Raw genomic sequence first — 26,364 nt, 5'->3', positions numbered from 1 at the left:
CAAGATAGCTCAATAAATAAGAGACAGGATTCGAGGTATCTGTTTTATTCACTGTATTCAAAAATAGTACCGGTAATTAATTATTTATTTACCACACAATGTACATGCTTTGTTCCCCCTACTTCCAACCTTACATATACCCCTAATCACCTGCCCAAACCTCTCCCTGCGGATGCCAATGTGGTCCTCCATCATCCCACAGACCATATTTTTGGCCCCTTTGAAAGTGCCCATACAATAAAAATGCTGCAGTTGTAAATACATATCAACTACCATTTGTTGTGTTTGAAACATTTTATTGAATAATGAAACCTAATAAACATAAGCTGATTATTAAAACAAAACAAAACATCAGTTGCCATACACATAAGAGACAAAATTTGTACATAAAAATCAACATACTGTAACACAGCAAAGTTATGTAGAGCACAATTCTTAATTTCGGGCAATCTTTAAAGTTCAACAATAGAAACGTTCATAAAGAACAGAAAAGGAAAGAAAGAAGGTGGGATACAGTGATTTCATTAATGTAATGCTTCCTACATATAGAAAAAAAACTAATTATTTTCCTTAAGCAATAAAGTCTGCAAACTAAAATACTAAGAGAAATATATTGAACAATGAACATTTCATGTGTAATTTGAATTTAAGTTGAATGTTTTAACCTCCTCAGCATTATTTGATTCATGATTACAACCTGAATACTTTCTGGAAAGGAACCGCCTCATGGGGTTCAAAATCACATCTTTTCCAACATTAGGATTAAAATGATAAACTTGAATTTCAATTCAATTCTTGGAGATCAACAACTTTAAATATATACAAAAACCATACACTTTGGTAAAATTGTCACCTAAACTTGAATTCAATCCACCTTTTTAATAAACACTTCCTATTCCAGCAAGCATCACAGGACCACTTGTGGTTATCTTCCCAATTAGTGATAATGTTTCTGATGTCAACAACAATAAATATGTTTAGAATTTTACCTCCGAAAGCAAAAACATGCCATTTCTGAATCATGGTGCAAAATAAAATGTAGGAACAGAAGGGCATCTTTAGGTATAGCATTCATTAAGGTTTGACCAGGCTTGAAACTAGAATTCCTGATTGTTTGGACATTTAAATGTCATATTTTTGAAAGAGTTCTAACAGACCAGCAAGAGTTCCGCGAAAAATAGAAGATGACTGAATTGTACTTAGAGAAAATGTGCTGATAATTAATCTATTGATGTAAAATACAGTGGTCAGGCAATGCTTGTGAATCGAATCTATTCAGATTTTAACTCCATAGTTTGTTCAATAAATTGACTGAGCATAATACTTGAAGGTCCATCTCTCAGATCAGTTCTATTACAGTTTTATTTGCGATAACACTAAAAGATCAATGATATATAGATTTTAAAAGCCATGGGTGGAATTGATCCTTGGTCTAAATCTAGATTATTGTCTGGAATAGAAACCAGTTCAAACAGATCAAATTTAAAAGGAGTGAATATGTTTGTTATATTGGTTTAGAGTAAACCCAGAAGACACATATTGGACCTAAAACTCAGAAAATTTATCTAAAGATTATGATTACATCCTATGTATGTCCATAGACCGCTTAGGTGCTTTCCTGTTTAAGTGACAACATTTGCGAATATATTTAACAAAACATTAAAGCTGGATGTCAGAAAGTCTTTAAGTATTGTGTAAGAGTTATGTGTAATGGTTTTTATTTGATCTGAAGCAACACTTACACTAAATAGGTACGTGCACAGGTTATCATTCAACTAACATTATTAGCAAACTTAATTTGGAGGGAATTGAGAAAAATTGTCTCATGTACCAAGGGTTTTATTGTTCAAAAATCCACTGGTTGGGTAATTCACAGAGTTTGCAAATGCTAAACCCCTTTTTGAAATGTACTAAGCCCATTTAACAATTCAGAATTTGAAAGGGGAATGTTAATAGTGTCCCTTTTGAATATGTAATACATCCTTAAGGTATGTATTAAGCTTTGAAACCATATGTGGACTGCAAAACAGTAACAGGAGGTAGTAACCCGAGGGGGAGTTTCTGAATCTGAAAGTAAAATGGGGTGCATTAAAAATGCCTTTATTTAAACGCAATAACAGACACAGGAGTGAGCTGACTCCACAAGCAATCACTTTTACCAAATGGATTATTAATGCAAGAACCTCAGTATTTTCTATATTGCTGAAATGTAGTCTCTAATATTTTTGAAATGTGGTGTAAATATTTGTTCCTGTTATTTCCCATTTCAATATTGTCATGAAATGTACCTATTCTTTTTGTCAAACATATTGAAATATCTTTTTTTTAATCTGTTATATTTTCTAAATCAGGAGTAGAACATAGGTCCAGATGTGCACAGCGTTAAGCCCACAACCCATTGAGGGCCGGCCGCGTTGGTTTCAAGAGTTTCCCAGCATAGAAAAAGGCAATAATAAACTAATTGGAACACAGCATGTCGCCTACAACCCATGTTAGGCCGGCCGCGTGATCTAGTACATATAACAATATTAGCGTGTTGTGGGAAGTCTCAGGACCTGTTTAAAACCAATAACATTGAGAACACAGGCTAGAACCCCATATAAAGTGGATAGCGGTAGATGGACAGAAAAGGGTCAAAAAAAGAGATAGAAAGGAGAGGTATACAGCAAAGTAGGCGGTTGGGTGGACGGACGGGAATAGGTGTGTGACGGTGTCAGGTGTGGCGAATGAAGGTCTTAATGCTTGTTGAAGGGGTTGGCGGGCACTACTGTTCTAATTATGTGAGAAGCCTGTTAGGATCTGGCGGAAGTATAGCATCCTCAAAGAGTCGCAGTGCTTTTTAACTTTTGAGGGTAAATAACGTGCATGTTCTATTTTATAGAGGTATTAAACTAAGGGTCGCCAAACAGCTGTGAAGCGGGTGTCTCGTGATTGCAGTCGCGCTGTAAAAAGTTCCATAGTTATTACATACCACTAGCGCACAAACCAAGCGGCAATTGGGGGAGTCTCCGCTTTTTTCCAGTATAGTGCTAGAAGTTGTTTAGCCGCCCCAAGCATGTGAAGTGCTATAGTCCAATCGCTGTGAGTGAGTGCATTTAGGTTATCAGGTTTGAGGTACTGGGCTTCCCCCTGGCTGTAGACTCAGGCAGGGGGAAGCCCAATACCTCCTTAATATGACTAAGGACTTCCTTCCAGAGCAGGATCAGGAGTGGACAATCCAATCAAATGTGATCATAGCCCGAATATCCTGGACTTGCTGCTAGGGAGGATAGACCCAAAACTGTGCTGTGTCCAGAACCGCTCCGATGAAAAGGAGCTTATAGGAGGGAATCAGGTGCGACTTCAGCACGTTAACTGTGAACCCCAGGAAATGCAGGAAGTCCGTCGTAGTCTGGAGGTGGGAGACGACAGCCTTGGCGAGCTCGCCTTCAACAGCCAGTCGTTAAGATAGGGGAAGACTGGAACCCCTGATCTGCGCAGATGAGCTGCGACCACCGCCATCACTTTCGTGAACACCCGGGGGGGCTGGTAAGGCCAAAGGGTAGCGTGGTAAACTGTAAATGCGTGTGGCCTACCGTAAACCGCAGGTAATGCCGGTGGGCAGGCAAGACGGGGATGTGAAAGCAAGTGGCCTGCAAGTCCAACGCTACCATCAAATCTCCAGGGTCGAAGGCAGACAAGACCTGAGCCAAGGTTAACATCTTGAACTTCTCCTTTCGGAGGAAGCGGTTGATGTCCCTGAGGACTAAGATAGGATGCAGGCCTTTGTCCTTCTTCGGTACCAAGAAGTAGTGGGAGTAGCAACCCCGACCTAATTCTGGCACAGGGACGCGTTTGATAGCTCCCTTGGCAAAGAGATCCATAACTTCCTGGAAGAGAAGGGCCAAATGATCCTCCGACATGGGATGAAATCACCATAAACGGCATGACCCTTATGCACTCCGCTGCTTGCGGAACTCCGCGTAGACCCAAGAGTTTTTTTGTCACTTTGCGGAGTTCCTCACTGAGGAACTCCGCATAGGCCTAATCTTATCATTAATAAATAGATATCAGTCATATGTTAAGAAACAAGGGTGAGTAGAAACCTTTTGGGTGGAGTAAAATTTAAGACATTATTATTGTGATTTTTGGGCAATTAGTTGATTTTTGCAAGCACTAACACTTCTCTGTGTATAGTAGAGACCTTGAGAGTTTTGTAACTTTCAGATACTCAAATTGTGGATTCTGTTGCAATTAAAAATATTTCCAGGCCTGAAATTTCTTTGGATGTTGCATGCGGGCAGCCTAAGTTATCCTGCAAGAGTTTCTTGATAAATTCTATTGCAACTACAATATGTGCTCTCTCATGTAAAGTCAGGTTGTTAGAAGCTTTTCTGCAACTCACGATACGCCTTACTTTTCACCTGGTGTGGATGTATTTCTCATGCTTAGTGATATCTCCTTTCTGAGTATAACATTTCTGGCTTTCCCCTCCTGTATAAGGCTTTAGTCCAGTGTGAATTCTCTCATGTGCAATGACATTGTATTCAAGACTAAACCTTATCTGACATTCAGAACACACATAAGGCTTTTTTCCCCCGTGTGAGTTTGCTCCTGTCAAGTGAGAAGTAATTTGTACCCAAAACATTGCTTGCATTTCGAGCACTCATAAGGTTTTTCCCCAGAGTGAGATCGCTAATGAAGCATAACACTGTCTTTCAGATTCAACCTTTCATGGCATAAGGATTTTCTCTAGTGTGGAGCTTCTCATGGTGAAATAGCGTTTTCTCTGCAGCTTTTCTGGCATTCAGAGCACTCTTAAGGTTTTTCATCAGTATGGAGTCGCTTATGGTTAGTGAGGCTGTGCCAATCAAATAGGAATTTCTGGCATTCACAGCATTGGTAATGTTTTCCCCCTGTGTGCGTCTGCTCATGTAGAGTGAGATTGAGTTTAAAATGTATGCTTTTCTGGCATTCTGAGAACTGATTGTTTTGATGGTGTGTTTTCCTATGGCGCTTGTAATCATCTCTACCTCTGAATCTTTTCTGCCATTTAGAGCACTGATCATTTTATTCACCAGTGTGGATTCTCACATGTTCAGTGAGATGAGATTTTTGTCTGAAACATTTTTGGCATTCGGCGCACTGATAAGGTTTTTCCCCAGTGTGGGTTCTTATATGCTGAGTGAGATGGGTTTTTACACTGAAACATATCTGGCATTCGGAGCACTGATAAGGTTTTTCCCCAGTGTGGATTCTTATATGCTCAGTGAGACTGCTTTTTTGACTGAAACATATCTGGCATTCAGAGCACTGATAAGGTTTTTCCCCAGTGTGGATTCTTACATGCTGAGTGAGACTGCTTTTTGCACTGAAACATATGTGGCATTCAATGCACTGATAAGGTTTTTCCCCAGTGTGGATTCTTGTATGCTCAGTGAGATTTCTTTTTTGACTGAAACATCTCTGGCACTCAGAGCACTGATAAGGTTTTTCCCCAGTGTGGATTCTTATATGCTCAGTGAGATTGCCTTTTTGACTGAAACATTTGTGGCATTCAGAGCACCGATAAGGTTTTTCCCCAGTGTGGGTTCTTATATGATGAGTGAGACTGCTTTTTTCACTGAAACATTTGTCGCATTCAGTGCACCGATAACGTTTTACCCAAGAGTGGGTCCTTGTATGTTTAGTGAGTCTCATTTTGTCACTGAAACATCTCTGGCATTCAGAGCACTGATAAGGTTTTTTCCCAGTGTGGAATCTCACATGTGCAGTTAGAAGTGATTTAAGTTTGAAATCTTTTGGGCATTCGGAGCACTGATAAGGTTTTTCCCCAGTGTGCGTTGTTATATGCAGCGTGAGATGTCTTTTTTCATTGAAACATTTCTGGCATTCAGAGCACTGATAACGTTTTTCCACAGAATGGGTTAATTCATGTCGCTATAGACTCGGTTTGATACTAAACCTTTTCTGACATTCAGAGCACTGAAAAGGTTTTTCCCCAGTGTGGATTCTCATATGTTCAGTGAGATAAGATTTACGGCTGAAACTTTTTTGGCATACTTTGCACGGAGAGTGTTTTCCCCCAGTGTGGATTCTCATATGCTCATGTGAGATAAGATTTACGCCTGAAACTTTTTTGGCATACTTTGCACTGAGAGTGGTTTTCCCCTGTGTGCATTCTGTCAAATTCTGTGAGATAAGATTTATGGCTGTATCTTTTTGGGCACAGGTAACTTTTTTCCCTAACTTCGGTTATTTTGCCTCGATTTTAGAGTCGGGCTTGTTTAGATAATGTTCAGCACTTATCTCTAAAAGAAATTGTGTGTCGGGAAGCAGTCCTGTAACACCTGTTGACATTTTTCTAACAGATAATAGTCTTTAGGTAATAGCCTCTCCGGCAGCAACTTAATTTGTGACTGAAGATTTTCTCAAATCTATTTGTATAGGTTCTTAGCAATGCAGTAATAAGGTGTTAGTCTGATATTTAATGATTAAACTGATAAGTACCTTTTTGCACTGGTGTAATGGCAGTAACTGAGGGCGTTAGAACGTGCAGAGTACTATTGTGGATCATTAGTCGCATAACATCAGTTCCTTCTACCCTTTCTATGTTTGGGGTAAGGTTAAGGTTTGTAGTTCTGAGGATGAGGATTTATTTACATTAGATATAGCGCAACGGTGCTCCTTTAATCCATTCTTATATTTAACAGTTTTACATATCACTCCTGCACAACAGATAATGTTGAGGGGATTTACATAGAATTATAGAACAGTACACAATAAAAAGGAAACAATCTGAGATGGTCATTAACACAATAAAGTGGTGAATTTTTAAGGTTTTCGCAAGAGTGAGCAGAGTGGGTCAAGGTGTTATATCCCGAGGCAGATAGTCTCAAACTTGCGTAACTGGTTGAAAACGGTTGTTGAACAAAGGTGATTTTCCAATCTTTTGGTTGTTATTGTGTTAGCTTCGGAGTCTTCTCTCAGCGTCTTTTCTTTGATGGTATCCAGAAGAAACCTTTAGTTGTAACTTTCTTTTATGTAGTGTGTGCTTCCTCTCTGGAATTACATGGTGCTTTAGATGAACGTTATTCTGTCATGCTGAGGCAATTTGTCTTTCTGATAATATTTCAGATGAGGATGCTGAAGCGGTCTTCCTACAATATTTCTGATGCTGTGTGCACAGATATGGCTTTGCTCTGGGTTAATGAAATGCAAAATTAGAGACTTCACTTACAGGTATAGTACTTTACTCGCCACACTTAGATTTTTGGAAATTGTTTAAACGTAGAATGCTGGATGTTCTTCAGTTTTTCAAAATAATCCTTCTTATGGCACTAACATTCAGTTGCCTGGTGGTAAATCGTGCTTTTTTCGTCCATAATTTCAATCACCTATAGTATTAAAATTAAATAGTTAATACATGTACATTTCCAAAAATATAATTTACAAGCCAAATCAATGCAGAATTTTGAAAGTGTAGAGCTGTTTTTCAGACAGAGCAGAGTGCAGAATGGTAGCATGAGAGTACTTGGATGTAGGAGTGAGGATTTGTAGAATTTTCAACATTTTATTAAGCTCACAAAGAATAAATGTACCCTATGGAGTTGCAACATCGAATCCCAAAGGCAGATTTGAAAGTCATATGGACTGGCACCAAACAGATATTAAAAAACGATATACTATTAATGAATTTGTAATGCAGATTTCTGGGAAGGAAATGACTCCTCCACGGACAACAGGCGTTTTCCCCTGCCCTGAGTTACCACCTACTTGTATCTGGTTTCCTGACTTTTGAGTTTTGGACTCTGCCTCAAGCAAATCTATTGTGTGCTGCGAGGACTATGCCTGGATCAGGGGTCTCCAACCTTTTGTGTAGTCAGAGCTACTTCTGGCAAGTGAAAATCGTCGTGAGCTACTGAACCTGGAGCAACTCGCGCATTTTCCCGAGAGACCCCCCCACGCCCAGTTTCATTGACTTTAAGCCTAATTTCATCAGAGCCCATACTGTGCATTTCTGCCCTCCGTTTCACTCATTTTTCTGTGCCTTTCTGCCCTCTGTTTCACTTGTTTTCCCTTGTTTTTTGTGGCTTCTGCTCTGTTTCACTCGTTTCCCCCTTGTTTTTTGTGCCCTTCTGCCCTGTTTCACTCGTTTATTGTGCCCTTCTGCCCTCTGTTCCCTTGTTTTTGTGCCCTTCTGCCCTCTGTTTCACTCGTTTTTTGTGGCCTTCTGCCCTCTGTTTCACTCGTTTTCCCTTGTTTTTTGTGCCCTTCTGCCCTCTGTTTCCCTCTTTTTTTGTGGCCTTCTGCCTTCTGTTTCACCAGTTCTCCCCTTGTTTTTTGTGCCCTTCTACCCTCTGTTTCCCTCGTTTGTCGTGCCCTTCTGCCCTCGTTTTCCATTTGTTTTTCGTGCCCTTCTGCCCTCTGTTTCCCTTGTTTTTCGGGCCCTTCTGCCCTCTGTTTCATTCGTTTTCCACTTGTTTTTCGGGCCCTTCTGCCCTCTGTTTCATTCGTTTTCCACTTGTTTTTCGTGCCCTTCTGCCCTCTGTTTCCCTCGTTTTTCGTGTCCTTCTGCCCTGTTACACTCGTTTTCCACTTGTTTTTCGTGCCCTTCTGCCCTCTGTTTCCCTCGTTTTTCGTTCCCTTCTGCCCTCTGTTTCATTCGTTTTCCACTTGTTTTTCATGCCCTTCTGCCCTCTGTTTCCCTTGTTTTTCATGCCCTTCTGCCCTCTGTTTCCCCTCGTTTTTCGTTCCCTTCTCTCCTCTGTTTCCCTCGTTTTTTGTGCCCTTCTGCCCTCTGTTTCCTTCATTTTTCGTGCCCTTCTGCCCTGTTTCCCCTCGTTTTTCGTTCCCTTCTGCCCTCTGTTTCCCTCGTTTTTCGTGCCCTTCTGCCCTGTTTCACTTGTTTTCCCCTTATTTTTCGTGCCCTTTTGCCCTCTGTTTCCCTCGTTTTTCGTGCCCTTCTGCCCTCTGTTTCACTCGTTTTCCACTTGTTTTTCGTGCCCTTCTGCCCTCTGTTTACATTGTTTTTTGTGCCGTTCTGCCCTCGATGACGTCACAGGGGTCATACTCTCACAAGAAGAGTCTGCAGCACCAGGAGAGGAGCGTCATCCTCTTCACCCACCCCCACCATCAGCTAAGCTCCAATCCGAGCGGCTGGTTTGGGTGAGGGCGGGCAAATGCAGCCGGAAAAGTAAATAGCCCATGAAGGGCTACACAAGCTACTCCCGGGGTCTCCGCGAGCTACCGGTAGCTTGCGATCGACCGGTTGGAGACCCCGGGCCTAGACCTATCCCTCAACTATGGTCCAGAGTGTGATTCAAGGGCAATGAAATTAAGGCGTACTTTCATGTGTTCATTTTAATCCACCTTTTTCTGCACCTGGATTTAATGGGTGCAGAAAACCAGGACACAATCTTTTTCCAGACAGAAAACTTAGACTGAAAAGACGCATAAGACTCTGGGTGCAGCAGAAGCAGCCAAGACTTATGCTGGTTTTTTTCACTAACTGGGGGAAACACACAATTCTTCCCTCTGTTGGTGTTCACAGTTGTTGTCTGCCTGTGATTCGGTGTTGAGTGCAGAGCGTATCGATTAGAGCCGAGGGGCCGAGCCGAGGAGGAGTTGATGAGCAAGCGGAGCGGAGCCTGGCACGACTGCCAGGGTTTGTTTTGTGACCGGTTCCCGCTTCACCCGCGTCCTGTTATATGGGCGCTTTAAGTTCTACGGATCTGCGATGGAGGCAGGAACGGCCGCTGCCAGCACCGCAGTGCTGCTCGTGCGGCGGCTACTGCAGAGCACAGAGGAGCACAGAGGAGCCTTGGCCTGCCACCTGATTTATGTCAAAAATGTGTTTATTCATTTTTTTTTTCCACAGGCAAAAATTACATCATCACTTGGTCCCACGAAGGGGATCAGAAAGCCTCAACAGAATTATAACAGGTGGACAAAGTGCATTGATAAATATAAACCAGCTCCTCCTCTTATTTGATAAGCCAAATGAAAGATACAGCTTCTAAGTGCCCCAGAGCTTAGAGAGATAAAAAAGAAAAAAAAAGACGATCATGCAACTTTGCTAAGCCAGCAGATAGGTCTAAAGAAAACTCAACGGCCTCCTGTAACGGTAATTTCTCCAGGCTGCTCCACCGAGGTGTTGTATGCGGAATAGCCAAAAAGCGTGGACAAACTCATCCTAACATGGGATAAGTAATTATGAATCTAACAAGGAACAAAGAAAAAAACGAATAAAAAAACACCTCTCGGCGTGGCTACCGGCCGAGAAAGATGGCTGCGTTCTAGCAGAGCTCCGTGACTGCAGGGCACCTTCCCCGACAATCCGCACAATAATCCTGACTTCAGCAGACGCTGCTACGGCTGTATAAAAACGGGAGATCTTCCGGTTCCCGGTGAAGCTGTGGAAAAGTAAATTTTGCCATGTTATATGTGCCTACGTGTTCCCTATGTTATGTCATATGTGCATGATCGATATGCATGTATCCCCTATGATCGATTAAAGACGCAATTATAGTTGTGTCCATCTCTAGTATGCCAGTTTCCAGTTTTCGTGAATACAACGAATATCAGGCCTATGTAAAGCTACGTTGCCACGTTTTACAGTGTGCACGTTAATTCATTGAATTATCCCCGTTTCTAGGCCTCAAAAGGGCCCGGACTCAGATTCAGCTCCTGTTTCCTGAACCCTCTCCAAGGAGCGATACAGCCCCCACCTGTATCCCTGACCCTTAGCTTACTTTCATGCCTCGCAGTGCCCGGCTCGGCCTGGCTCTGCCTCCCAGTCTGCCAAGAGTATGTTATGTTTCTAGTTATCAGTCCAGCCCTCCTTCTCTGCATTCCTAAACTACTGAATCGCATCAATAGTTTCCGTCATGGTCTAGCCTTTATGTCTCCATGTTAAGAGAAATACTGTATTAATATTCATAGAATATCCCCCGCACACGCACTACATGTAGAATTATGTATGCACCAGTCTTAATGTCTGTTAGCCTTTACTCTGATAACTTTTGGATTCTATCAACATGTACTCTAAACACCAGATACTAGATATGCCTGGGTACATGTCGCTCTGACACTCCAGACTTTAGTCTCCTCTTCTAGCGCAGAAGTCATAGCCCCCCAGTTCTCCCTGGTAACACGTCATTGTCAGTTTGCGCGCACCACTAGGTTAGAGGTCCCAGCTGCTCAGGTAGCCCCCTCCATGTTTCCGCCCCGTTTATGACATATTCTGTTACGTTTACATCACATGTCTATGTATACGCCCTGTACACGCCTTCTTGTTACCTCATGTCACCCTTATCTTTCGCGACTGCTACGAACCCCGCCTACTGCTACGCCTACTGTATTGAATGTAAATGTATTTTGTTTAGCTATATATATTGTGCACCGATATTAAAGTTTGCTAGCCAATTCCCAGACCCTGCCCCCGACAGCTGTCGGGCCCTGCCATCCTATTCCTGTACAGGCTGTCCTGTTCCTGTCCTTTATGCTTGATTAAAGCCTGACAACTTCAGCTACCTCGAATCTTGACTCTTATTTATTGAGCTTCCTGTTTATGGATTATAGTCAAAAATAGATCCGGTAATATTTATTTATTTACCACATAATGGCGCCCGAATAGGGACTTGCCCTTTCCCCACGCGCCGGAGAAGCCACGCAGGCCCCCTGATCCTCTGCAGCCGTGACGGAACCATACCGTGCACGTGCAGATATTTCTGTTTCAAGTATCCCTCAGGCCCACGGAGGAGACGGAGGTTGCGGTCCAGCGTCCAGACGAGGCGGTGGAGGTACGCGGCGAGTCCCGACCAGAGCCCAAGCCGAGAGTCCAAGGTCCGAGGTATCCGGAGGCCCACCTGTAACTGAAGTCCGAAGTTCGTCCGTCCTTCGTCGTAGCAGTCCAGTCCAGTCCGAGGCCTTCCGTTCTTGCTGCCCGGTGAGTACCGTTGCTGGGGTAGTATCTAGACAGGGTCAATTAATTTGTCTCTGGTCCGTGGGTTTGGGTACGCAAATCCAACACGAAGTGTTCACCTAGGTGGGCGCGGGTCCTGACGTGTCTCTTTATGGGACCGGTAAGTTTCGTACTGTTTTAGCAGTGCATCCAGTCATTCTAGTAAAGTTTCTGTTCTAGTAAGTTCTGTTCTCGAGAAATTCATGTGTTCTGTTTTCAGTATTTCAGGTAATATTCTGTCCAAACTGTTGTTTTATGTGTTTTTAATGTCGTGGTATGAGTGATTTGTTTTCATACAGTAATTATTGTGTTTATCGTGTATTGTATTGTGTCCAGACTCCAGCCTAAGTTATGCCTCTGTTCACGAAATTACGTCAGTTAAAAACTAGAAAAGGTCTGCTCGAGGAAGCAGTTCCTGTCCCGCCTAGGGACAGTCCAGGTCATTTTATGTATCAAAAGCATGGCATAAGTGCCATATTATATCTAGACTTATGGGTGGAGTACACCAAGGAATTAGAGGAAAAATATAGATGGCCCGTATCAGGTACGTGGGATGCCGAGTGCATCATGCGAGTAGAAGAAGCATTATGGAAAAAGAAAGCCAGACAGTCCCAGAGAGATGCCATCGAGTTATGGCGCAAAGAATCTCATAAAAGAACTGAAAAAGAAATCAGAAAGTCAGAATTAAGTAGAGAATCCTCAGAGAGAGCCCAAGAAAGGGAATTAATTGAAGTAGGTGAACGAGTTAAAGCCGAACAGTCAGACAGACAGAGAAATGCCCTCATTAAGGGTATGTATCCTCTTCTTGCCGAGGGCTTGCCAAAAGCAACCCCGGAAGCACCATGTAATTTTCCGCCGCCATTAGTTCCAAATAAGCTACGTCACAAACCGACCGCAGCTGATATTTTTCTCTCGTCCTATTTGGACGACACAGTCCCAGAATATGCGAATCCTGCTCCGCCAGCTCCTGTAAATAATGTAATTCCTGTTCCTCCAGCCACCGGGGCACCTGTTACAGCACCTGTTACGGTACCCCCGGTCCAGCCCATAGTACAAGTACCCGCTACATCGGTCACTCTGCCAGCACTGTCGTGTATTTCTATAGGTTCTGAATCGATCCCCCTATTCCTGACCCTATTCTGGTTAAACTACCTAGCTAGTTAACTAACAGTCAGCCCATGAGGCAAGAAAACCCCCATGATGCAGATACCGTTATCTGACGCAGTCACACTACGGCACAGGAACGTGTTATCTGATTAGGTCATAACGCTTGAGATCTAATTAGACAAGCGACATTCCTCCAGCCCCTGATAAGGCATACGACGTTCTCATAACAAATCAAACCTATGACAACCTGGATAATCCGTGCGGCCATTGTTTTGATTTCACAGAGAACTTTTGCAAAAGAATGTGCTAACGAGCAAGTCGTATGACATCTTTATTGACGTACCTATGTCCATCCTTACGTCAATCCCGGCACCTTTAAGGTATAAATATTGCCGACCTTGCCCTATGCAAACACACGCGTGGTGACAAGACGGAGCAGCCATACTTGCCGAAGCCGAGAGCAGAAGCAGACCCCGCTGGCAACAGCCCCGCCTTCCTGACGCGCTGAGAGACGCGCTGCTATCTCAAGCCGAGAGACCCAGCACCGGCGCTTCCGGGTAGCCCTCGCAGGCAGCCTGGAATATCGAGAGCAGAGAAAGAGATACCATTCCTCATTCATCCTAAATTCCAGGTACAGAACTGAATAACCCCTCACAGAGAATTCTTTAGTTATTCACTTGGCAAAAACAAACTTAACTTAAACTGTAACTTTCTATTCCCGCCCACGCATTAGACTTAGGTCAGGTACACGGGGTAGGCGTATTTAGAAACACCAGTTGAGTACGTTTAGTCAAATGTATATGTGTATGTAAATATATTTTAATCATTTTAAACATCATATGGCTCAGAAACCATATCAATGTTTTTACAGTATTATTTTATACTATTGCTTCTAATGTATGCACTTTACTTAACAATAAGTATTGCAATAATATCGATCCATTTCTCATGTATGAGAAAAGAGACTGATCAATAAATAACACCTTTTATTGAACACGCCTGTCTCTTCCTTTTCTCTACATTCTGATGAGACTAAGAATGCACGTACTGACTGAGTAAAATAATTGCCTTGTGCTCACACGACTCTTGAGATTGACTCTTGATTAGGGGAGAGCAAAGTTGTCATGTTCTATGGTTGTCAGAAACTAAATCCCTTCTTGTCTAATCAGGGGAGGTAATTCTCTCTTGAACATTCGAGAAAGTTTCTAGCGAACTCTGAGCTTAGCTGGCAAACCCAAAAATTAAGTCTAGTTTCGACAGTAGTAGACCTAGTTAACGTCTGGCCTAGGCCTTTACTGCTGTAGGTACTATTCCAATGCGCAGAGCCTATTGGGAAAATAGGAGCTACACTACATGGCGCCCAACGCGTTTGGAAAGGGCGATAAAACTAACGTAAGACATTTAGAGTAACTCAGTCGTGCTTTCTCACTCAGACCCCTTTTCCCAAATACTCCAAAGACGTCTGGAGTGGGTGAAAGGTTATTATATCCTCCAAAACCTCGCAGGAGGGAACTCCTATGTATGGTTCTTGGTCTAGTCAACGTTGAAGGATAAAACAGTTCCAGAATATTGTGCATCTAATCTCTGTTTCCATAAGAAACCTGATCTGCAAACAAACATAATACCATCCTGTCAGTAAAATGGGAGACAGTGATGGAGAAAGAGAGGCAATTAGATTAGCTACTGAAATAGCAGATGCTGATGCTACCATGCAAGCAGCAGACGCGGATATAATACTCATTCCGGTCATTAAAAGGAGATCTATAACCTTAAAACTTATAGAAAATGGACTGACACCTAGAGGTGGCACAGTCATATTCGTAATTGAGGCACACGAATATCGGCAGACAGAGGTATACTATACATGGATACATTTTCCAGCAGCAAATGCTGTAACAAAGTACTTCCACTATTACAAAGTAGAGGAACCTCCTGAAACGTACACTCCTTTCGAGGAGGTGGAAGTACCACTCAAATTCCAAGAGCATTTGCTCTTATTTGATGGCGCCCTAATACATAACAATCACATTACAAGGCTCGGTCCTTTAGGAAGACCAGGAGCAACGTGGCCGGTCTTAGCCGGATACACACCACATCCAGACATCGAAAGAATGCCTGCAGCAGAGCTGTTAATACAGCTAAAACAACTACTAAAAATTCACAGACAATTAGTTCAGTATGTAATGCGGACTTCAACAATTCAGCCAGCGATTAAACTTCCACAGCTGACCCCTCACCAGGGGAACACAAATAAAATTACACCACAGAACATCCAATCCTGCCTAGGTAAAGTTCCAGCTAAACGGGAACAGATACCATTCTGGTTGGCACAGAAAATTACCCAAATAGAGGCGGTGTTTCCTGACACCACCCCGCTGGAAAAACACAGGATCCTGACTATATGTCTCCCAATGGGAATCGCACCACACATTGAGGACTGTGACACTTGGGGTACAGTCTTTGCTTCCATCTATACAAAAACGCACGGTGTTCCATCCATTTCGGTAATACCAGATGTGCTAAAACAAATTCAAGATGAATACGGTCCAGAACCTGCTTTAACTCTTGGTATGAAATTACTGAAAGACTTCAAGCAGGTCTCGGCTATATTATTAGCCAACATAAAAGGTGAAGCAGCAAACGTGGCGATCCGCCAGAGGTTAAAAGAGACAGATATAGCAGACCAACCAGCTGAAATTGCCAGAATCATAGAAAAATCCTATGAAGAACTAGGCAGAGATAGTCTAGGTGGAATACCAGTAAAACCGCAACTGACTACAAGTCCAGAAAAAATGTTTTTTAATAATAATAATAATTCACCAAAAAAGAACTGGGATGGAAATAAACAATCCAATCCTAAAGAAAAGAAATTCCAGTCCAGAGGAAGGTCTCCTAGGCGAAGAGAGAAATCTCCAAACCCGAGACAAAGGTCACCCCAGAGTGACCCCTCTGGGAATAGATATAACCTTAGAAATAGGGATAATATTAAAAAACCTGATAGATATCAAGACATTGATACACGTCCCTCTCAATCTTTTCAGAATTCCTCGCAGAAATCGGAAAGAAGAGGACGATCAGAAGAGCACGCCAAGTCCAAAGACAAGGAACCTGCTCAACTGAAAAAGAAATCACAATTTCCAAAAAAGAAGGTAGCCAGTATCAAGGTAGTTAACAATGCCGAGAATACTGAGGACACAACTGAAAAACGGAGAGTGGGCTCAGACAATGCTAGACAGCGCAGCAGAGGTGAGCATAGCTCGCAAAGTCCTTATGAATCATCTGGAGACAGTGGACACGAATGAATACCTTCAAGTGGAAACTGCAGATACCAGAGTTAGCAAGCCCCACAAAATATACGAGATAACATTACGTATAGAGGGAGATAAGACTAGGAAAATTAGGGGACTATTTTGGGATAACCTCTCCAAAGGCTATGACATCCTTCTAGCTGAAAAAGACTGGCCACCAGAGTTTGTCAGGGAGTGCCCTCATGGCGAAGAAGTAATTATGCCTGCCTTCTCGAATCAAATACCGATTCATAAAAAATATACACTTGCTAGAAAGTGGGCAGTGGCCTTAGCACCTGCTTTATATAAAAATCATGTGGGATGGGATGAGGATTCTCCTCCTCACAAAGTCCAGTTAAAATCACAACCAACTGCACAAAGGCAGTACCCAATTAAGCAAGAAGCTAAAAAACAAGTAAATGAAATACTAGATCAGCTAGAATACCAGGGGGTGATTGAAACTTGCACTTCACAAATGAACAATCCTTTGTTTCCGGTCGCCAAACCAGACAACTCATATCGTCTAGTTTTGGATTACCGACACCTTAACACATGTTGCAAAACCTTTGCAGTGCAAAACTCACACAGTGCTGCACTAATGAATAACATAGTGCGCAAAAAATACAAAACAACCTTGGACATCTCCAATGGATTCTTTTGTCAAAACATAGCACCAGAGAGCAGATATTTAACAGCTTTCTCAGTAAATGGCACTCAAAAACAATTCTGTCGGTTAGCCCAGGGGTACAAGAACAGCCCGGGGGTATTCTCAGCGAGAGTAACAGAATTACTACAACTATATGATGATGAAGCATTATCTTATGTCGATGACATTTACTTAACAGATGATGACTTGGAGACTCACTTGAAAAGAGTGAACACCATAATACTTGGTTTCGCTGCAGAGGGTTACAAATTCAACTTCAAAAAGTCCAGAATTGCCCATCTGACAGTCCTATTCTTAGGATATGAGCTATCAAGTGAAGGTAAAAGCCTGGCAGACAATTTCCTAGAGAAATGTGCCGTTATCCAAGCTCCTAAAACACTAAAAAACCTACAATCAATTTTAGGCTTCCTAAATTTCGGAAGAACATACATTGCAAATTACGCAGAGAGGGTTAAACCCCTTTACGATCTAATTAAACCAGACTTTAAAAGATCCAGTTGGACTCAAGCACACACAGAAATTTTGAGATCCTTACAAACAGACATGCTAATTAAAACAAAATTAGAAACCCGTGATAATACACGCAACCTTGTGATCCGAGTCATCCCAGGGAGATGCGGATTCACATACCTAACCTCTAATGAGGGAGAAAAGGTACCAATTGCATTCAAATCACATTTGTACACAAAAGCTGAACAGAGATTCAACAACAAAGGAAAAATTGTTCAAGCAGTTCAAACCGCAATAGCTAGAGAAAAAGACATAGCTGACGGTAGACATATCACAGTCAGAACAGCTGAATCAGCCTTTGAGGCATTAACAACACCGTGTAATTTACCAACAACAACATTGGATCCAGAATGGTTACAATGGGTAAATTCAATCACAACGGACAAAGTATATTACTTCTTTGATCCAGAACTAGAAGAAGTGGAAAATCTAAAATATGAAAAGACGTATCCTATGCCAATCGACATTCTGCCTCTACGACATTACGCCTGTGTAATCTATACAGACGGACATGCTCAACCCTCAGTTTGGGGAGAACATGCATACAATCCCACATGTGAGATTACAAAAGAAGTGTGGCGCGGAGGTAAACTAAGACCTCTATTAACAAAGACACACTCAGTAGAAACCAATTCAGAACAACAAACTGAAATATTAGCTTTGAAAATGGCGCTAGATAATGCGGATCGCGAATTCCCGACACTTATAGTGTCAGATTCATATTACTGCGTCAAAGCATATAATAAGGATTTGCAGACATGGATTCAGAACGGTTACAAAGATGACACAGATGCACCAATAAAGCAGAGACTTCTCTGGGAACAAGTAGCTCTTTTGAAAAAAGAACTACCAAAGACTCACGTGATACATACACTGAGTCACCAGCGTGATGGCGTTCACGTTGTAGGGAATTCATTGGCTGAAACAGCCGCAGCGGCAGCCAGTAAACCGGCTCCCGTAGATCGAAAAAAGCGTACATTAAAATACATTGACGGCGAAACATTGCTGGCGGTGAAAACGTCATCAAAAGGCGACTGCTCAGCGTTACCGATCAATTATCCACTCAATTATACATACATAATCGATGCAAACTCCGTCCCTTTTGCTCGAATCCCTGGAGTGGGGGATAGAGTGATTCCAAACATGGACAGGAGAAACTTGTTAATCGCAGACGCACACATGGGCGAGGGTCACAGACACCTTAAATTAAAAGATTCTCTGGAAGAATTACAATCACGGTACTGGTGGCCAGGCATGAGCCTGCACTACACCATGTTTGTAAAAAACTGCCCAAACTGCAACAGAGATCGCAGTGGGGAGAGAAGCAGTTTAATACCTCGTCGTATCAAGGCAGATAATATTACCATCAAAAAGAATGGCTTGCGATTAACATACACAGGCTAGTTCCACTTATAATGTAGATCCACAGCACTCGGCTGACGTCCGGACTGTTATACAAGATTTGCGAGTCTAAATGGCATATACGCTAAGAGCATGCTACGTTCGACCATTTTTTTTTTTCACTCAGACAAACCAGCCTGGGGGGAGAAAGAATGGCCAAATGAGCACAGCCCAGCGGGAATCTTCTCACTTCCTTCCTGAGGGTATGGGATGGTGTAAAGAAAAAACCAAGGCAGAAAGCAATCTATAATGGAAAGGACATTAGGTTCGGGAGCTGGGTGGGTCAAACATCTAATAAGTGTCCAACGTAGTCTAAATAACTTGCCAAGAAATTCTCTGAAGGGATTCAGTCCGTACAAATTATTATTCGGAACTAGGATGTTGATCTCTGACCTTGATAGTCAGACTTCAGTGGTAATAGAAAAAACCTTTGATGTCAAAGACCGTTTGGCTATTTTGCAGGACTTAAACAAAACAAGAAAAGACCTGAGCAACATACAGTTGAAACAACAGCCAACGACCACTGAAGATTCACCACCTGTCCCAGCAAGACCTGTCTGGATTCCAAAAGTCGGGGATCTAGTCAGGGAGAAGATCGCGGTAAAGAAGGAATTTGGGCCTTCTTACAGAAAAGCAGTTCCTGTCTTGTCTGTCAACGGGACAAGATCAGTTGTACTACCGCCACTTGCTGGAAAAAAGGAGAACCGAGTTGTATCCATCGACCTGGTAAAACCACAACATGTGGCCGATAACAAACAGTAGGCCAAGTGGACTCCCAATAAGTAGCAGAACACCAAGGTTTGCTACCAGTACAGAGGTCCTATCAAAGAGGCTCATCACATTCGAAACGCCTACAGAAGAACAACAAGGACTATGCAACAATGCAATAGAACTAAGACCTCTGAAAACCCAAATAAAAACATTTAGCAGAGACACACCTATCTATACTGAAGTACCAAGTGACAATGCAAAAAACAAAAATCCTGAACCAATTGGAACAATTGACAGAACTGCATCTTGTTACTTCATCAACTTCGATGATTCCTCTGAAGGCTTCAGTGAACAAAAGACACAGCCATCATCAAAATCCTTTAAAGACAAAGCAAAGGAACTTTTGAAATAACTAAAAGAAACATATCTGATTTCTCCATGGATTGAATTTTGGGTGGGTTTTGGTGCATTTATCCTCATACTTTGGCTCATCATGGTATTTACCTTGGGACGCTTCATTGAGGGAAAATATGCTAAAATGGACACAGCAAGTCAGAACATCAACTTGGTCCTCAAACCACACACATCTTCACACGTCAAGAAACGAGAACTTTCTTCAGAACTTTCTTCAGCCAACTTCACAGCAATTCCAATACCTGGTGGGGTAGCCTGGGACAACACTGACTATGAAATTTATGGTCCGGTCGAGATCCTGAAATATCCACACCAAATCAAGATCTCCTTGAGTGATTTTGCAAAACCAAACTCATTTGCTGATGATTGGGACTTTGAAAGTATAAATAATATGATGTCTGACTTAGTAATGTCTGCTAAATTTACAAAACATGATTATTTGCAGGGTTCTACAAATTATGATAGTATGTATTGCTATAACCATTATGGTAACCATTTCTTGCATAAATCTGCACAACCTAGAAATGTTTTAAATTATAATCAATGGGAACATTGTGCTACACCTCCAAAAGGGAGCTCTAGAACCGTTTATGACAAATATTCATATTTTTCAGGTTTTAACATAACTAATGCTGAAACATTTTATTACAAATTGTCAAACAAGACAGGGATGAAAACCATGATAACCAACACAAAATTGATTTATTCTGATTCGTTCTTTGAAAAAATGAATACTTTTGGATTTGATTATTGGGACAAAAATGTTGATTTGAAAAGTGTTTGGGGTACAAAAGAATGGCAAGTACAGGGTTTAGAAGCTTTGTTTAGAGCCTGCATGATCCCAGAACAAATGATATTTTTAAATGACACTGTTCAACAAACCACCTGTCTTGGCTTAGCCAAAATCAAAGATTTAAATAACCTGTCTATTCCAAAGCCAACAATGTTTAGCAATAGCTCTGAAACAGATGAAGAAATAGACATAAACCATATACTTAACCAAAACAGAACACATCCTGATTGGAAACAATGGTTGATCTGGCCCACAGATACAAATAACTGTCAAGATAGATTCCTGAATAAAACACAGGGTTTCAAAATGACCAGGCCAGACCCTAGATATCCCCAAAGACATCACCCAGGGATAATAACAACCTACAGTGTGGGCAAATTATGCCTTCAATGGCTACAAACTTCCACACTGCCTGAAATTAAGCAACACCTAACTTTACTTACTGATGGTGCTGACTTGCGTGATTTCATACTGGGACCACGCAAACAGCGTCATAAGCGTTTCATAGCAGCCTCTGTATATGCAGCATACAATGAGGCCTGGAAGGTTACTCAAATTGAGACAGCAGAGAGAATACGTGAAATTGATCGTATTAATTTGGAAAAATCACTTTCTGTAGTGGACAATGGGTTAATGACTCTGTCCTCCAGAATTTTTTCATTGGACAGCATTGTGTCTTCAGCAATCGATATATTATCGCAAGACTTACTGTTATTACAACATGGACAGTCACAATTGCGTTCTATTGTACAGCTTGGCTGGACGTTACAAAATCTGCGTTCAGGCTACGTGCCTTGGCGTTTAATCAACACAACGTCACTATTCCAAATCTTTAACCTTACTGATAGACAAATCGGTATGGCGCAGAAGGGTGCTGATTATACAATCTTGAGCATTGAAAAACTAGAAAGATTACCAATGACAATGTCAGAACGACCTGTCAGTGAATGGATAATCCACGGAATCATAAATATTCCAATCTCAACCTTCAGGTTTCAATACTGCCAAAAATATATACAGGCTGGCATGTACGAGAAATTGGGAAAGGGGTACCTTAAAACAACTTGGAACCTGCCCTATTCACATGCATGTGTCAGTAACAAAGGACAGAAAGTGTTTCTTAGTGGCAACAATTGTGCTATGTCACTAAGCGGCACGCTTCTGTGTAACGGTATTAGTTTGCACGGAGCCTGTGAAGGGAATTCATACAACCTTTCATGTCACCAGCAAGGCGCACCTGCAACTGAAATAGAACCATTCTTTCAAAGACTCTATAATGGGAGTTACATTCTTATTGTAGACCGCAGATGTTGTAGTCTTATGCCCGGGACTCCTTATCTCGTCACTACGACGGCGAAGGTCAAGTGCTGTGGACGTTCTTTGTTCCCCAGCTCCTTTCCAGACAGGGAGGCAAGGGCATGGCCCGGTTTGAAAATTACTTCTATTCGAATAGATACTTTAAGCAGAATGAAAACAGTGCTTCTTCAGACGCCTACAAGGCTCACGTCATCTAAAGAAACGTATGATCTACAAGTCGCAAGGACGACTGCAGAGATACATACATTATTATCAACTAATTCCCCCGTACATTTCGCAGAAATCCTGAGCGAAATCTTAAATATTTCTGATACCACTGGGGTCTCAAAGGTATTTAAGACAGTATTTTCGATGGCATTAACACCATTCAAAGCCATACTGGGTATTTTTCCAGATTTCGTCCATTCAATTTTTGGCGGACTTCCCCTGATCCTAGGACTAATTGCAGGAATCCTATTCCTAGTCCTTATTTTCCGTTATGGCAACCCATGTCACAGATCAAACTCTCGCGACAATGGAAGATACGATCCTAGCCATTGGATACCGGGACCGGATATCAAAAATCCTGGGACTCTCCCGGCTTAGAGACCTAAACATGACTTGGTTTCTATCATTTCGACCAATGTGGCAAAGGTGTGTTTTACCTGTACTAAGGTGTCTGCTATGCGGAGAAGAATGCGTGTTAGACACCTGTCTGACGCTACAATCGGATGCGCCGGTGGATGCAGATACACTGTTGGTTCCTACCAAGGTTCACGCACTGTGCTGCCCTCAAAGGCTGCCAATTCTGATGACGGCATTCCTGGAATCTTCACCACTGCGATTGAAGAGTAGTGAAGTTCAAGATGAAAGCAGCATCGAACAGGTACGACCTTCTGTCAGCAATGCAAATCAGAATGTCAATGGAGACAATCATGCGCACGAATGCATGGTTACCCCTATTTCCGACTTAGAGGAACTTTCCCATGAAGCTGTTGACAGTTTTTTCGAAAGCCTGAATGATATGATGTTCTCTCCGGAACAGAAATAGAGACTTTTGAGTAAACTCGCACACGGCGTTCCCTGAATTCGGCCTTCAACTTTAAAAATAAAGTCACATGAACAATTACAATCCAGTTCACGGACAGCAACCTTTTTCAGCAAGCCCTTAAAATATTTTTCTATATATTTTTTCCCCGGGACACTGATCTTCTGCTTAAAGTAAGAAACTATTCCTAGAGAACTAAAATTTCTATTTTTAGATACTTTATAGACTTTAGCTGCCCGCTGGTATGTTCACAAAATATATTATGTGATGAAATGGTTTCAACTTTTCTTTCTGTATAGCCATATTAAGAGCCATTTCATGTGTATTTCTCATATACCAACAAGCAATAATGCATAAAATGCGTGCTTACTTTTGCATTTAATTCATAGCTTAAGTGCATACAATATATGACTGCAATTTTTCAGTATATTTGAAAATTTCAAAATGCATTTATGTATTTTGGGGTGGTAAGGTATACACTATACTCTATAGTATGTTGTACTATGTTATACTATGCATAGATTAGTAGATATGACCATAGTTAGCGTGGAGTGGGTGTCGTGTATTTCTATAGGTTCTGAATCGATCCCCCTATTCCTGACCCTATTCTGGTTAAACTACCTAGCTAGTTAACTAACAGTCAGCCCATGAGGCAAGAAAACCCCCATGATGCAGATACCGTTATCTGACGCAGTCACACTACGGCACAGGAACGTGTTATCTGATTAGGTCATAACGCTTGAGATCTAATTAGACAAGCGACATTCCTCCAGCCCCTGATAAGGCATACGACGTTCTCATAACAAATCAAACCTATGACAACCTGGATAATCCGTGCGGCCATTGTTTTGATTTCACAGAGAACTTTTGCAAAAGAATGTGCTAACGAGCAAGTCGTATGACATCTTTATTGACGTACCTATGTCCATCCTTACGTCAATCCCGGCACCTTTAAGGTATAAATATTGCCGACCTTGCCCTATGCAAACACACGCGTGGTGACAAGACGGAGCAGCCATACTTGCCGAAGCCGAGAGCAGAAGCAGACCCCGCTGGCAACAGCCCCGCCTTCCTGACGCGCTGAGAGACGCGCTGCTATCTCAAGCCGAGAGACCCAGCACCGGCGCTTCCGGGTAGCCCTCGCAGGCAGCCTGGAATATCGAGAGCAGAGAAAGAGATACCATTCCTCATTCATCCTAAATTCCAGGTACAGAACTGAATAACCCCTCACAGAGAATTCTTTAGTTATTCACTTGGCAAAAACAAACTTAACTTAAACTGTAACTTTCTATTCCCGCCCACGCATTAGACTTAGGTCAGGTACACGGGGTAGGCGTATTTAGAAACACCAGTTGAGTACGTTTAGTCAAATGTATATGTGTATGTAAATATATTTTAATCATTTTAAACATCATATGGCTCAGAAACCATATCAATGTTTTTACAGTATTATTTTATACTATTGCTTCTAATGTATGCACTTTACTTAACAATAAGTATTGCAATAATATCGATCCATTTCTCATGTATGAGAAAAGAGACTGATCAATAAATAACACCTTTTATTGAACACGCCCGTCTCTTCCTTTTCTCTACATTCTGATGAGACTAAGAATGCACGTACTGACTGAGTAAAATAATTGCCTTGTGCTCACACGACTCTTGAGATTGACTCTTGATTAGGGGAGAGCAAAGTTGTCATGTTCTATGGTTGTCAGAAACTAAATCCCTTCTTGTCTAATCAGGGGAGGTAATTCTCTCTTGAACATTCGAGAAAGTTTCTAGCGAACTCTGAGCTTAGCTGGCAAACCCAAAAATTAAGTCTAGTTTCGACAGTAGTAGACCTAGTTAACGTCTGGCCTAGGCCTTTACTGCTGTAGGTACTATTCCAATGCGCAGAGCCTATTGGGAAAATAGGAGCTACACTACAGCACGAAGAGTATCAGTCGACGATTCCAGTTTAGGGGCCGCGGGGGGAGGTCCTCCTGGTACCCCGCCGCCACACAAACGTGTAACGTTAGTCGAGTTACATGAACGTGCGTTACAGCGTACGCCCAAACATCAGTCCGTTGCAGATATCAAGCGATCTCTTACCGAATGCCGTTATGATCCAGTCCCAGGCGATGATAATATGGTTATATATTCATTGCGCGTAAGACGGGTGACCGAGTATTTGGACACCCTACCGAATATGAAAGAAGATCTAGACAGAATATATCGTTTCATCCGTACAGGAGAAGATCCAGAAAGTATTGGCGAAATCATGTCTCTAAGGAAAGCCGAGACTCAGCTCATGCTATTAAAGTTTCTAATCAATTGTATAATAAGGGAACAAGATTATCCGACTAAAGATCCGATCGAAATGAGAGTTCTGACAAAGTGGAGTGATCATATAGCCGAGGGAAGACACAAGACACTCAGTTGTATAGAAAGTATGTACAGGAAAATTCGTAAGGAAATAATAAGGTTACACGAGAAACGCAAAGCAGCACAAGTAAGCGAGAAAGAAGATAACACTGATACTGAAGAAGTAGAAGACGAGAATACCGCCAGAATAGCGTATGTAGGTAAATCTAGATTTCCAGACCGACATTCACGCCTAGAACACAAGAAAGTCTTTCATCTTCCAGCACCAGAACAAGATTCTCTAGAACAAGTATTTCAAGCTACCGATCACATTCTGAAATCACGTATCGGTTATAGTGAACTTAGTACTATGCATGAACAAGAACTAGCCCGATCAGCAGTCCGATGGATTACTGATTCTACCACTTTTCCAGACGAAATAGTGGCACAAATGTTTCTGAAACTGCCCCCAGCCGAGCAGCGACTGGTGGGTATGTACATGATCCAACACCTCATCACATTGTATGAGGGACAACATTCTGATCCAGGTCCGTTACATGATGTTCTGAACGAGTTACTCCAGTATAAATGGAATGGTTTAGGTACCGATTTAATTAGTGTCATTCTAGAACAGCGCCACAAATATAGAACGTTTCTGAACCCGCATTTTGTTCACGTCTCACCTCCAGAAAGTAAACCATTTTACATAGATAGACAGCATCCGTTACGAGAAGTACACCCAGTTAGGACAACGGGTGGTGAAATGCAACGAGTATTTGTTTACACCCCTGTCACAAAGATGGAACTCTTAGAGATGAAGAAATTAATTCCCTGTCACGA

General features: G+C 42.0%; 1 protein-coding gene across 1 annotated transcript in view; it reads right to left on the bottom strand.

Annotated features, from left to right (window-relative positions):
• Positions 1–275: 275 nt before the first annotated feature.
• LOC144806595 (uncharacterized) overlaps positions 276–26,364 on the bottom strand; it is a 91,434-nt gene continuing 65,345 nt past the window's right edge. Inside the window, exon 4 of the mRNA XM_078672929.1 lies at positions 276–7,376. Within this exon, the coding sequence (XP_078529055.1) occupies positions 5,050–5,679 (630 nt within the window). The 5' untranslated portion in view covers positions 5,680–7,376 and the 3' untranslated portion in view covers positions 276–5,049. The remainder of the gene's footprint in view (positions 7,377–26,364) is intronic.

The sequence above is a fragment of the Lissotriton helveticus genome (assembly GCF_964261635.1).
Source record: "Lissotriton helveticus chromosome 1_1 unlocalized genomic scaffold, aLisHel1.1 SUPER_1_unloc_9, whole genome shotgun sequence".
Taxonomy (NCBI): Eukaryota; Metazoa; Chordata; class Amphibia; order Caudata; family Salamandridae; genus Lissotriton; species Lissotriton helveticus.
This window is presented reverse-complemented; position numbering and strand designations above follow the sequence as displayed.